At 46.8% G+C, this 14,984-nt stretch overlaps 1 protein-coding gene across 1 annotated transcript in view; it reads left to right on the forward strand.

Moving 5' to 3' along the window:
- LOC115200481 (calmodulin-regulated spectrin-associated protein 1-B) overlaps positions 1-9,103 on the forward strand; it is a 40,311-nt gene extending 31,208 nt beyond the window's left edge. The window contains exons 9-18 of the mRNA XM_029763584.1: positions 736-907; positions 1,721-1,809; positions 2,038-2,116; positions 2,305-4,630; positions 5,042-5,178; positions 5,525-5,775; positions 6,055-6,157; positions 6,247-6,362; positions 6,509-6,627; positions 6,815-9,103. Coding sequence (XP_029619444.1) covers positions 736-907; positions 1,721-1,809; positions 2,038-2,116; positions 2,305-4,630; positions 5,042-5,178; positions 5,525-5,775; positions 6,055-6,157; positions 6,247-6,362; positions 6,509-6,627; positions 6,815-7,111 — 3,689 coding nt within the window. The 3' untranslated portion in view covers positions 7,112-9,103. The remainder of the gene's footprint in view (positions 1-735; positions 908-1,720; positions 1,810-2,037; positions 2,117-2,304; positions 4,631-5,041; positions 5,179-5,524; positions 5,776-6,054; positions 6,158-6,246; positions 6,363-6,508; positions 6,628-6,814) is intronic.
- The last annotated feature ends 5,881 nt before the right edge of the window (positions 9,104-14,984 follow it).

Genomic DNA, 14,984 nt, shown 5'->3' on the forward strand with positions numbered 1-14,984 from the left:
AGTGTGTGCAAATGAGGTAAGATAAGGGAGGTAAAGGCAATAAATAGGCCATGGTGGCAAAGTAATTACAATATACCAATTAAACGCTGGAGTGATAGATGTGCAGAAGATGAATGTGCAAGTAGAGCTACTGGGGTGCAAAGGAGCAAGATAAATACAGTATTGGGATGAGGTAGTTGGATGGGCTATGTGCAGTGACCTGTGAGCTGCTCTGACAGCTGGTGCTTAAAGCTAGTAAGGGAGATATGTCTCCAGCTTCAGTGATTTTTGTAGTTCGTTCCAGTCATTGGCAGCAGAGAACTGGAAGGAAAGGCGGCCAAAGGATGAATTGGCTTTGGGGGTTACCAGTGAAATATACCTGCTGGAGAGCGTGCTACAGGTGGGTGCTGCTATTGTGATCAGTGAGCTGAGATAAGGTGGGGCTTTACCTAGCAAAGACTTGTAGATGACCTGGAGCCAGTGGGTTTGGCAACGAGTATCAAGCGAGGGCCAGCCAACGAGTGTGTGTATAGGTCGCAGTGGTGGGTGGTATATGGGGCTTTGGTGACAAAACGGATGGCACTGTGATAGACTGCATCCAATTTGTTGAGTAGAGTGTTGGAGGCTATTTTGTAAAAGACATCGCTGAGGATCGATAGGATGATCAGTTAAGTACACTAGTTACATTATTCTCAAATTCTCCACCTCTTACCCACCTCTGTTTTGATTGACACCTCTCCACTTTTCTCACAACAGCCCGAGCCATGGCTCAGCCGAAGAGTGCCCGCACCTCAGTGCCCATCTCCAATGCCACCAAGCGCAGCTTTCAGGTTACCCCTGGCATCCCAGAGGCCTCGCTGTCTCTTTCTGCCCAGAGCAGCCCTGATGGCAGGTACTCCCTGTACCCTGCTGAAGGCTCTGACCCTCTAAGTTTCTCCTTCCTCTATGTCCACCCACCCTTCTCATTTCATCAACCTGTTTATTTCTCTCCTAGTTAGCTAGACAGGGATGAAGAGTTCTTTAAAAAAAAAAAGCCAAGTGTTGATACTCAGTTCTCTCACCTCTTGGCTTCCAGCCCACCACTTTCTACCTTTGCTTTGTCCTACACTGTGTTCATCAATGTTAATTAATTGATGTTTCACAGTACATCCAGCCTTGTTGAAAACAAATAAATTGATAGCTTTGTAATACCACCACCATTTCAGAGACCATTGCTTATCATGTGCTGGTTGTTCAGAGGGATGGTCAAAGATCAGCTGATTTCGATTAAAGGGACAATAGGTCATAATGTCAACTGACTGGTAGTTTGCCTGTAAGGTCTGTGGTTATGGAGAAAAGACTAGATGTTTGTTGCTTAGTTCGCACTTCTTATGATTCTTAAAAATGAAAGCAATAAAAGCTCCAGTGATTCCCTGTGAGAATACGAGACCGATAATGTTGTAGAAAATGTGGGGTCAATCTCCTTTACTAAAGGTGTAAGAGGGGCTAATCCCTAAAACTGTGTTGGTACTTAAGACCTGAATGAATTAACATTTGCCAATAAATAATATATTAAGACCTACTGAATGCAATCACACAGCCTGGATAAAATATATCCTGCAAAGATGGAATTGGAATTTGATCTGCTGCTTAGAGATATCCTGCAATGATGGATTGTGAATGTTGACTGCTACGGTACTGCTAAAAGATTGTGGATTTGGTAGGTAAGAAAAGTGGTTTGTGCCATTTTGATTATTTTCAGTAACAAGGGATGTCCTGGGGAAGCCTTCAGCCCCTCCCACCCACTCCTCCCCCTAAGGCAGAGACAGCAGCAGGGAGAGGACGGATCAGGTGAGGCCACTACAGCACACTACAGTTATCATTTACTATAGAAGACTACTAAAAACTATCCATAGCTTTATACAAGTTACATTTAGCCCTTTCTGATGGCTGTGTAGTTTTTATTATAGTGTAATATTATTACAGCTCATATTTCAGCAGATGTCTGTTCTGTAGATAGCTGTGTGATCTATGTTGTTCTGTAGGTAGCTGTGTGATCCATGTTGTCTGTGTATCTAGGCATCAGAAACCGCTCCAACTCCTTGGAGAACAAACATCCACGAGGCTCAGTGCAGGCCTGGTCTGACAGGACACAGAGGTGTAGTATGAGAATAACACTGACCTCCCTTCTTGCTCTGAAATGTTTTACAATCAATGCATGTTTCAGAGATTTGGGTGGCTAATTGGGGGATATTTCACCAAAATCTGTCATTTTGTAATTAAAACAAACCGTTTTCTTCTTGATGTCCAATGTTGTGCATCTCACTTCTTCCCCTCTTTCTCTAGGCCGACGTCTACGCTCAACCCGTACACATTTGGCATCTCAGCCACTGACAGCGATGCTGACATTGCCTCTGGTGACAGTGTGAGTCTGGCCCGCTCCATCAGTAAAGACAGTCTGGCCTCTAACGTAGTCAACCTCACCCCCAAACACCAGGTTCTCACCCCCCAGGGCCACGCCCAGGTAGGCCGTGCCCCAGTCAGCCCTGCCCCCCGCCGAGTCAACGGTCACGGTCTTCTGGGAAACGTCAATATGGAGGAGGAGCTTGTGCCCGTGATGAGGACAAACGCATCAGACTCTCTCCCCAGTCAGGGAGAGGCGACGCAGCGAACTGCTGGGGCCGAGCCCAAGGATTGTTCTTATTTTGAACCTCTGATGCCTGCTGTGTTGAAATCGGTGAAAGAGAAGTCTGTATACCTGAACAAGGAGGAGGAGAGTGGGGAGGTGGGTCGATCGCGGGGAGGGGGTTCTATCCGGAGAGTAGAAGGGGGACCTGAACTTGTGGCGTCGGCCAGGAGGAAAACCACCACCAGCCTAAACCGGACCTACACTCCCGCCTCTAGTGGGGAGTTTAACTTGTCTACTGAGACCTCACTGGCTGGGCCACTCCAGGGACAGGGGGCCTTCAATCCCATGGTCACAAGCAGTGTGGACCCCGACTCCAGCGTTTCAGCAGGTGGCTTCTACCTCCATTCTGACAGCGAAGACCAGAAGCCTTGGCAGGAGCCAGACCTGGACGAGGCTCATGATGAAGACCTGGATGAAGCCCTCACCACCAAGGACCCAACCAGGAAGACCTTTGACGAGGAGGAGGAGTCAGCCAAGCTTATGGAGGACCTGAAGGTGAAAGAAAAGAGGGACAAGGACAAAGGGGATGATTGTAGTAGCGGTCGCTCGAGCCCCTGTCTCAGCACCCACTCCCAGGCCAGCAGCCTAGCCAGCGGCAGCGTACGCATGACCAGCTTCGCTGAGCGCAAGGCCCAGCAGCGCTTTGGCAGCAACCAGGACCTGCGAACCAGTGCCTCCAGCTCCCAAAGGACCACCCCGGATGGCTCTGAGTGCAGCGGGCCCCTGTCCCTGCCCACCTCCCGGAGGCTGAAGATGGACCAGAGCCCCTCCATGCCCCAGGGGGGGCGGGGAGACGGGGGGACCAACATGCTGGCTTCTGAGCTGGTTCAGCTCCACATGCAGCTAGAGGAGAAGAGGAAGGCCATCGAGCACCAGAAGAAGAAGATGGAGATGCTGTCAGCCAGGCAGAGACAGAAGCTGGGCAAGGCTGCCTTTCTGCACATCGTCAAGAAGGGCAAGAGCGACACCCTGCCCAACCCGCTCAAAACAGACTACTGCAAAGAAGAACTCAATGGGGACAAAGGGGGAAGCTCAAAAGATGACTCTTGCGTGGACGCTCTGAGAGGGGCCAAAGAGACTGAGTCTGCCACCTCGCCGGTCCCAGATGCCTTAGAGATGGTGGACAAGAAGGGCAGCTGTAGTCCTGGTCTGCTGCTGGATGAAGAGCTGGACCTGGACGAGTGTAACCACTCCATTGAGATGCTGAATGACGCCATCGGTAGTATCCAGCAGCAGATGATGCAGCTTTCCCTCCAGCAGGACCTGCTGATGAAACAGAACGTACAGTCCCCTCCCAGGGTCCCGTCTCCCTGCTCAGTCAACGAGAAGACCTGTGGATCTGAACCCAAGGCCCGACCTGCTGTCCACTTTGTGGATTTGGGAAGCGGCGCACCAACCACTGGCACCGCTCCATCCAGGAAACCCCCCAAGCTGAGTTCGGCCCGTGGCCCCAGGACCAAGCCCTCAGAGCTGAAGCTGGCCAAAGAGCACGGCAGGCCAGGCCTGGCATCAAGCAGGGCTATCACCCCCTCCCACAGCCTGGAGACCCTGCCTCACCTGAGGCAGTTTCCTGGGGGCAGGTCCCCCAGGGCGGACCACTCTGACGTCAGCTCCAGAACCCCCTCCACAGGTGTAGAGACAATCAGTGGGCAGGACAAGCCTGGACGTAGTGCCACCTTCAGGCTCCACGACGAGGCTAACCTGCGCACAGCGGCCCGTATCGACCCAGTGGTCGTCACCCCAGAAGTGTCCTTTGAGCCGTGCCTGTCCAGTACCCTGAGGGAGGGGGAGCTGAACTCCTCCGACGGCTCGGGGAAGGAGAACATCCCCTCGGAGGAAGTGTCGAGGAGCAAAGCCCCCCTGATCGAGGTGGACCTGTCAGACCTGAAGGACCCAGAGGAGATGGAGGGAGACAGGGGGCAGGACAGCACCATGGATGGGGAGGAAGGGGAACAGAAGTCTGGCCTGGGATTCTTCTTCAAGGTACATCTGAAATGTAGTCTTTTTACATTGTGTGTACACACACACACACACACACACACACACACACACACACACACACGTGTTCTACTTGACAGTAATTTTATGTCTGGGTGAATGTCTATTGATTATAACATGAAAAGCACCAAATTCAATGACCGCAAACAGAACAGGGGAAGAAATTACATGGTTTTTATAGTTGTACAAAATTGTCTTGGAAGGAATAGTATAAAATTCTCCATTACTGAAAAAAAATCTAAAGTACCTCTTACTAGCCACTAATGTAGAAAAAGGGCAGGAGGCGAGGAGGATACACAGCAGGCAATCGTTTGGCATAAATCAAGTTGTATTGTATTGAATTGAATTGAGGAAATTGATACCAGTATTGATCAAGTGTTACTTTTTGTGCTACAGGATGAACAGAAGGCAGAGGATGAACTAGCTAAGAAGAGAGCAGCTTTTCTAATAAGGCAGCAGAAGAAGGCTGAGGAGGCCCGGCTACGAAAAATGCAGCTGGAGGCTGAGACGGAACAGAAACGGGAAGAGGCCAGGTAACGAACATTGCCTCTACAACCAAATCAAAACTGTCTGTTAGACAAGACCTACTGTTCAGGTAGGATAAGACCATGTCCACAGACTACTGTAACAGCAACACCTCCACAACCCTCCCACAATAGTCACACTAATGTCCAAACATGTATCTGTTCTATTTACCTTGAATATTGACTCATTGATAACGCAGACGAGCAACGGCATTCCTCTTCTGCCCTGCATTAGAGAAAATTCCAACACAGGACCTTCTAACGTGTGTTGACACTTGAGATGCATTTTAAATACATTGTGACTCCGTCTATTCAAATGCAGCAGTTGTTGAGCCTGTGGTCTGTCTCCCCCCAGGCGGAAGGCAGAGGAGGACAGGATGAGGAAGGAGGAGGAGAAGGCCCGTAGGGAGCTCATCAAGGAGCAGTACCTGAGGAGGAAGCAGCAGGAGCTGATGGAGGAGCAGGGCCTGGGCAGCCCCATCAAGCCCAAGACTGCCAAGACCAAGCTCAAGAAACCCAGTCACCAGACTCACAGACCCAAGTCTGCATTCAGCAGAGAGGAGATCTCTAGCGACACCTTCTCCTCCAAGGGCTCTTCTTCTACATGTAAGAAACACCTTTCTAGTCCAGGGGTTTCTAACTGGTGTCCCAGAGGGCTGCGGTTCTGCAGACTTTTACTCCACTACTGTACTAACAGATCTGATCCAGCTGGGCTGGAGGAAAAAAACCTGCTGACGCTGGTTCTCCTTCATCTAGGCCACATTTTATACATCTCAATTATCATTGAGACAATATTGCGGTCATGCATTTCTGTGTGTGACGATAGTAGCGTAATGGGAAGAGTTAGCTATACTAAGAAAGCGTCTCTGTTTTGGTTCTCTGTAGCTGACAACCTGAGCAGTGTCCAGTCAGGCTCTAGTCTGTCCCTGGCCTCCGCTGCCACCACCGAGGCAGACAGCGTCAACTCTGGAGGGCCAGGCTCCCAACGGTAAGTAACCCAAATGTGTGGGTGGTTGGGTGTTTTTTGATTTGTGTGACATTTTAAAACCTCTTGTTTTCTCTGCTGTCCGTTGCCAGGGGTGAGTCTGTGGAGTCGTTCCCAGGCCTGAGTCGGAACGCCAGTCGGAACACTGAGAGAGACTGGGACAATGGATCCACTGCGTCTTCCATCACCTCCATGGCAGAATACACTGGTCAGTACAAGTCACCACCTTTAGCATATCAAGCTATTACACGCCCCTATAATGTTCCCATTAAACCGTTGCGCTGCTCACTTTCTCCTCGTGTCTCCGTGTATGTTAACGTCTAATGTTAAGACCTGTCTTTCCACTGTCCTCAGGTCCCAAGCTGTTCAGGGAGCCCAGTTCCAAGTCCAACAAGCCAATCATCTTCAATGCCATCTCCCATTGCTGCCTCGCTGGCAAAGTCAACGAACCCCAGAAGAACACCCTTCTAGAGGTGAAGTATCATCTTACTGTTAAATACTATTATATAACAGGTGGTTCTAATCCTGAATGCTGATTGGTTAAAACCTCATTCCAGCTGGTGTCTATTCCACAAGTTGTGCTGTTAAATGCTATTACCAAGTACTCCAGAACCAGTGGTAATACCCCCTCTCCTCTCTGACTCCTCTGTCTGATCCCAGGAGCTGGAGAGAGTAGATGCACACCACCTGATGATCCTGTTTAGGGATGGGGGCTGCCAGTTCCGGGGGGTCTACTCCTACTTCCCAGACACGGAGGAGATCCTCAAGCTGACCGGCACGGGCCCCAAGAGCATTAGCAAGAAGATGATCGACAAGCTTTACAAGTACAGCTCGGACCGCAAGCAGTTCACTGTCATCCCTGCCAAGACCGTGTCGGTTAGCATAGACGCCATCACTATCCACAACCACCTGTGGCAGGCCAAAAGAACCACTGTGCCAAAGAAGAGCGGGAAATAATCCGGGGAGGCCCCTGGAACTCACCCTGGGGAACCCCACCTAGGGTCCATTCCACCATGTTCTGCTGGATAGACTGCATTGACGTCCACAGCCAATAAAACTCCCCCTCTATCAAGGATGGTCAGACATGTGGCTCTTTCAGTTGACACTAATGTGGGGGAATGTATCAATGGATACATGTACTGGTGGCCTGCCAGTGACATTGTCATCTGTCGGGATCTCCATGTGTTCTGTTCAGGTTGTTCGTTGATGGATTCATTCGGTTCTGTTTTTCTATAGACTAAGAGAAGCATGTCATTTTTTTCATGTGGTGGATGTCTTTTTACTTGAAGTATTTATTGGTTTGGCACTGAAATGGTTGAGCTCCGCTGCAGCAAAATGCGCTACGGCTTCCCTCTCTCTCGTTTGAGTCCATTTGAGGGGGTGGGTGGTTCTCTCACACTATGACCCATTCAACCCCCCCATCCTCCTCTCTCTTGTTGGAGGGGGTAGGTGGTTCTTAATCTCTCCACTTCAAAATCCGACCTGAGATGACCAGTTTACGTTCTTTTAGGACTTCTAGGACCAGTGTTCTGCAACAAATCAATCTCCAGCATAACTAACTAGCTACCAGACAAGCATTGCCAACTTTGCCTCTCCCGTTCTCTCTGTCCAATGTGCTGCTCTGAACTGTCTCCTGTTTGTTACTGGGCTCCCAGACCATCTGCTGGCCTTCTACAAGCATCATACTGCTAGTATCAACTGTCTATTTATTCAAACTCTTCTAAACTTGCGCAGTGCAGCCCGTCGTAGCACTGTCTATCTGGGATGTAGAATAGTGACGATTGTTTTTAAACTACTCATCTAGTCTCCTTTAGGCCTTTTAAAACAAGGGGGTAAAGACGTGCGGGAAATAATAGGCTTTGGTACTCTTCGAAAATGTCATGATGCTTATTTTGTACGTTTTTGTTAATTTTTTTTTAATGGAAAACTGTGGTTGGTTATACAGTAATCGGCGCTGATGTGTTTTTCATATTACATGAATCGGTATGGCGTACGTTAGGTAGCTATAGCTAGTCATTTCTCTCCACTAGGCACTACTACGTCCTGTATAAAGGTGCACTCCGCTCATCACGTTTCAAAGGCTTTTATCATGCAATGTACCCCCTCCCTTCTACCCCATGAGTGATCGGCTACCCACCATGGGTGGGGTCAATTCATTCCATTTCAATTCAGGAAGTAAAATGAAAGTTGTATTTTTGTTTACTTCCTGAATTGACGAAATTGACCCCAAACCTGCTAAGCCAGCTTTTCTCCCCTCCCCCAGAGAGCTGCATGCTCTTGTTCTGAAGAGTGTGTGTATGTTCTGCTGTAACCGGTTTGAATGACAGTATTTAATATGTTCATAATGGGTCACTCTGTGGGACTGTGGTCTAGTTATTTACCTACCGACCGACATTAAAGAACATTCCTGAAAGGTGTCAACAAACACTGCCACCATTTAATTTTTTTCTCTCTGTCCAAGTGCTTATTATTAGATACCGTATGTTGGCCTCAAGAACAACTAAGTGTTGCACGTGCACTTTACTCACTGATTACAGAAAGTGGAAATCAACTTTAAAAGGGCATTCAAAATGTATTGCAGAAGGAAGATGGTATATTTTTCATAACTGAACTCCTGTGCACTCCAAACTGAAACCTTTCCTGAACTAAAACCAAACACTAAGATTTAAGAATGGGTGACCAGTCAACTAAAATAACCTCCTTCCTTCACTAATACTGCAGTCACCAAAAATATATAGAGTACTTGATTATAATTTTCTGCATTTGATGTATTTTTTATAGATCTTTTGTATGTTAGTGTTTTTGTCTACTAAAATATTATATTGTCATTAATCACTTTGTGTGTACTTCCCATCCCTGTTCATTTGACTTTCTTTGAGATCATACCATCTATTTATTTTTAAATGGAAGCACTGAAACTGAATAAATTTTTAAAGTTATTAAAACACATTTCAATCTTTTGTTCTCATTTGTCTTTTCACATTTTACTTTCTGTACACTTCAGCCTACATCACCAACAGTTTGTTAGTTCAGCACCAGTCAAACGTTTGGACACCCCTATTCATTCCAGGGTTTCTTTATTTTTACTATTTTCTACATTGTAGAATAATAGTGAAGTCATCAACTATGAAATGACGTAGTAAGCAAAAGTGTTAAACAAATCAAAATATATTTGAGAATCTTCAAAGTAGCCACCTTTTTGTCTTGACAGCTTTGCACACACTTGGCATTCTCTCAACCAGCTTCATGAGGTAGTCACCTGGAATACATTTCAGTTAACAGGTGTGCCTTGTTAATTTGTGGAATTTCTTTCCTTAATGCGTTTGAGACAATCAGTTGTGTTGTGACAAGGTATACAGAAGATAGCCCTATTTGGTAAAAGACCAAGACATGAAGGTCAGTCAATGCGGAAAATTTCAAGGACTTTGAAAGTTTCTTCAAGTGCAGTCGATTTGAAATAAAAAGTGCTATGATGAAACTGTCTCATGAGGACCGCCACAGGAAAGGAAGACCCAGCGTTACCTCTGCTGCAGAGGATAAGTTCAATAGAGTTAACTGCACCTCAGATTGCAGCACAAATAAATGCTTTACAGAGTTCAAGTAACAAGAATTTGTTAATTTACTAGTTAAATAATGGTTAAAAAAAGAAACACCTCAACATCAACTGTTCAGAGGAGACTGTGTGAATTAGGCCTTCATGCTGGAGTTGCTGCAAAGAAACCACTACTAAAGGACACCAATAAGAGACTTTCTTTGGCCAAAAAACATGAGCAATCTGTCCCTTGGTCTGAGTCCAAATTTTAGATTTTGGTTCCAACCGCCATGTCTTTGTGAGACGCAGAGTAGGTGAGTGGATGATCTCCGCATTTGTGGTTCCCACCGTGACGCGTGGGGGTGCTTTGCTGGGCACACTTAACCAGCATGACTACCACAGTATTCTGCAGCGATACCCCATCCCATCTGGTTTATGCTTAGTGGGACTATCATTTGTTTTTCAACAGAACAATGACCCAACACACCTCCAGGCTGTGTAAGGGCTATTTGACCAAGAAGGAGAGTGATTGAGTGCTGCATTAGATGACCTGGCCTCCACAATCACCCGACATCAACCCAATTGAGATGGTTTGGGATGAGTTGGACCGCAGAGTGAAGGAAAAGCAGCCAACAAGTGCTCACCATCTGTGGGAAATTCTTCAAGACTGTTGGAAAATAATTCCTCATGAAGCTGGTTGAGAGAATGCCACGGGTGGTTACTTTGAAGAATCTAAAATATATTTTGATTTGTTTAACACGTCTTTGGTTACTACATTTTTGTTATTTCATAGTTTTGATGTCTTCACTAATATTCTAAAGAAAAACCCTTGAATGAGTAGATGTGTCCAAACTTTTGACTGGTATTGTACATGTGTATGTTCTCGTCTATTCAGAGACACTTGTATATTCACAGTATAGTTTTGCATGCCTTGTTTTCACCCCACACCAGTTACCTAGGCATTATTGAAGGCACGTTTCACTCAAATCATTTAGGTGTTCCATCGGGGCTGGGCCAAAAAGACAATATAATTAATTTCAACCCAGATCACGTCACTATAAGGGAGTTGGTGGATGTGCTGCTATCCTCCAGGTCTCCCTAGTGTGAACTGTTTCTCCCTCTACCACTCAACTAGAACAACGGTGATCTCCCAGCCATGCCTCAATGGCATCCAGCACTCATAACCATGGTAAACTGTTGCAGTCATGCATACACCTACCATGGCAACGGGCAGTTCATTCTCTTCAAGTGGCTCTCTGAGTGTCATGTATTCACAGAACAGCACATACTGTCAAACGCTCAGCTTTCTGTCCCCATCTGTGGTAGAATTACTCCTCAGTTCTGTGTAAATAATACATGTTCTAGTAGGACATAGGAGTCTTTCATGCAAGGCTACTTTCTGAGGTAGATCATCGTGAATAGTGAGTATTCTACCTATTTCTATTTGCATAAGTATTCAGACCCTTTGTGATGAGAATCGAAATTGAGCTCAGGTGCATCCTGTTTCCATTGAGCATCCTTGAGATGTTTCTCCAACTTGATTGGAGTCCACCTGTGGTAAATACAATTGACCACAATTGATTGGACATGATTTGGAAAGGCACACACCTGTCTATATAAGTTCTCACAGTTGACAGTGCATGTCAGAGCAAAAACCAAGCCATGAGGTCAAAGGAATTGTTCGCAGAGCTCAGAGACAAGATTGTGTTGAGGTACAGATCTGGGTAAGGGTAACAAAAGAATTCTGCAGAATTGAAGGTCCCCAAAAACACAGTGGCCTCCATACGTTTTAAATGGAAGAAGTTTGGAACCACTAAGACTCTTCCTAGAGCTGGCACCCCAGCCAAACTGAGCAATCGGTGGAGAAGGGCCTTGGAGAAACTCCAAACTCCCTAAATACAGGTGTGCCAAGCTTGTAGCATCAAACTCAAGAAGACTCGAGGCTGTAATCGCTGCCAAAGGTGCTTCAACAAAGTACAGAGTAAAGGGTCTGAATACTTATGTAAATGTGATCAGTTTTTTATTCATAATACATTTCTAAAAACCTGTATTCACACCCTTTGACTTTTTTCACATTTTGCTAGGTTACAGCCTTATTGTAAAATTGATAAAATTATTATTTTTGATCATCAATCTACACACAATCCTCCCATTCTTCTCTGCAGATCCTTTCAAGCTCTGTCCGGTTGGAAGGGTAGCGTCGCTGCACAGTTCTTTTCAGGTCTCTCCAGATATGTTAGATCGGATTCAAGTCCGGGCTCTGGCTGGGCCACTCAAGGACATTCAGAGAATTGTCCCAAAGCCACTCCTGCATTGTCTTGGCTGTGTGCTTAGGGTTCTTGTCCTGTGAGAAGGTGAACCTTCACCCCAGTGTGAGGTCCTGAATGCTCAGGAGCACGTTTTCATCAAGGATCTCTCTGTACTTTGCTTCGTTCATCTTTGCCTTGATCCTGACTAGTCTCCCAGTCCCTGCCGCTGAAAAACATCCCCGCAGCATGATTCTGCCACCACCATGCTTCACCGTAGGGATGGTGCAAAGTTTCCTCCAGATGTGACGCTTGACATTCAGGCCAAAGAGTTCAATCTTGATTTAATCAGACCAGAGAATCTTGTTTCTCAGGGTCTGAGTCCTTTAGGGGCCCTTTTTTGGCAAACTTCAAGCGGGCTTTCATGTACCTTTTACTGAGGAGTGGCTTCTGTCTGGCCACTCTACCATAAAGGCCTGATTAGTGGAGTGCTGCCAATATGGTTCTCCCATCTCCACAGAGGAACTCTGGAGCTCTGTCAGTGGCCATCGGGTGCTTGGTAACCTGCCTGACCAAGGCCCTTCTCCCCTGATTGCTCAGTTTGGCCAGGCGGCCAGCTCTAGGAGAGTCTTGGTGGTTCCAAACTTCTTCCATTTAAGAATGATGGAGGTCACTGTGTTCTTGAGGACCTTCAATGCTGCAGAAATGTTTTGGTGCCCTTCCCCAGATCTTTTCCACGACACAATCCTGTCTCTGAGCTCTATGGACAATTCCTTCGACCTCACGGTTTGGTTTTTGCTCCGACATGCACTGTCAACTGTGGGACCTTACAGGTGTGTGCCTTTCCAAGTCATGTCCAATCATTTGAATTGGACTCCAATCAAGTTGTAGAAACATCTCAATGATGATCAATGGAAACAGCTCAATTTTGAGTCTCATAGCAAAGGGTCTGAATACATATGTAAATATGTTTATTTATTTTTACATATACATTTGCACAGGGCGGAGAATGATAGAGAACTACACAGGGTGGAGAACTACACAGGGTGGAGGCTGATATAGAACTACACAGGGTGGAGGCTGATATAGAACTACACAGGGTGGAGGCTGATATAGAACTACACAGGGTGGAGACTGATGTAGAACTACACAGGGTAGAGGCTGATGTAGAACTACACATGGTGGAGGCTGATATAGAACTACACAGGGTGGAGACTGGTGGAGAACTACACAGGGTGGAGACTGGTGGAGAACTACACAGGGTGGAGACTGGTGGAGAACTACACAGGGTGGAGACTGATGTAGAACTACACAGGGTAGAGGCTGATGGAAAACTACACAGGGTGGAGGCTGCTGGAGAACTACACAGGGTAGAGGCTGATGTAGAACTACACATGGTGGAGGCTGATGTAGAACTACACAGGGTGGAGACTGGTGTAGAACTACACAGGGTGGAGACTGGTGTAGAACTACACAGGGTGGAGGCTGATATAGAACTACACAGTGGAGACTGATAGAGAACTACACAGGATGGAGACTGATAGAGAACTACACAGGATGGAGACTGGTGGAGAACTACACAGGCTGGAGACTGGTGGAGAACTACACAGGATGGAGACTGGTGGAGAACTACACAGAGTGGAGACCGATAGAGAACTACACAGGGTGGAGACTGATGGAGAAAACCTGTATGAATATATGAAGACGTCAGAGGTAGAGAGCAGCAAAGAGCCAGGATGTAATGAGTCCAGGTGGGAGATAGAAACCTGACAGGAAACGATGATCTTTCTGGTGAAGCGAGTCAGGAACATGAGAGTGATGATGAAAGGACTGAGAATCTACAAAATGGCAGCAGAAATACAACCCAGGCTTCTGAGGATACAGAGATCATACCTTATCTGACTATTGCCGCTGACTCGGCCAAACCTAACCCTGACCGCCACAAAGGTCAAAGAAGGCCATAGTGAGGGTCTCCCCCCATCTTGGTTCAGTGGCAGGCCCACAACGCCACACAGAGGGGGCTGAGTCTCTTCACTGACCCTAAACTTGACCCTGTCCAAGAGGTCAAATATGAAAGAGAGAACCAATCGATGGATGAAGATGAAACGGGGAATCTCTCAGCTGACCGTGACCCTGTCCAAGAGGTTGAAGGTGAAACAGAAAACCAATCAGACGACCCCGACCCTGACAAAGAGATTGAAGTCAAAGCAAACAACCAATCACCTGATCTTGACCAAGAGGTCGAAGGTGAAATGGATACTCTCAGTTGATGTTTCTCTGGGGGGCAACACTACTGACAGTGTTCTGGAATCTTCACCCCCAGAAGAGGAAAGGGGTGAGACTGGTGAGGAGTTCAAGAGTAGACCAGGCTCTGAAACAATCTCTCCAGATCATGCTACTAGACATGCTGAACCCTCAATTGAGTCAAGTGTGTCCTTGTCAATGCTACTCATGTCCAATGAGGTCCTTACCCAGACCTGGATCCTTCCTGCTCCAGAAAAGCCTGAAGAATTTGCGAACAAACCTCAAGAAACCCCACAGTTTTCTTCAGACAGAGCTCCCAGACAGAGTAGAGGCAAATCCAACCCAAAGGGGGTGCCAAAGAGTCGCTGCAGGGAGAGAAGAGAGCGTAGTGGGGATCCCCCTAGTGGTGGCTCTCCCAGTGATGACAACCTGCTGCTGGATAATGAATACACCTCTATTGACTTGCTGCAGGAGGTGGTTCAGAACCAGGGTCAATGAACCAGAGACAAGTGGTAAAAGACACACCTCAGCAAACAGAGGAAGGGACAGGACCGGCTGTGGCTTTAAGAATTTTATAGCACTATGTAGTCTTTTTTATATGATACTGGTGTGATCTTATCTTTTTACTTCTATTGGTTTATGTTTCATAACTGTGTACATTGTCAACATTAGAGTGAATCAATACTGAACATGTGTTACCCTAACCAACGCCGCCATCCCATTAATAATGATTAACAGCAATGCTATCTCAATGCTGTTTCTGAGTGATCATGTTTCTCTGTGATTCAACAAACAACAGGATTGTTTA

The sequence above is a fragment of the Salmo trutta genome, chromosome 9, assembly GCF_901001165.1.
Source record: "Salmo trutta chromosome 9, fSalTru1.1, whole genome shotgun sequence".
NCBI lineage: Eukaryota > Metazoa > Chordata > Actinopteri > Salmoniformes > Salmonidae > Salmo > Salmo trutta.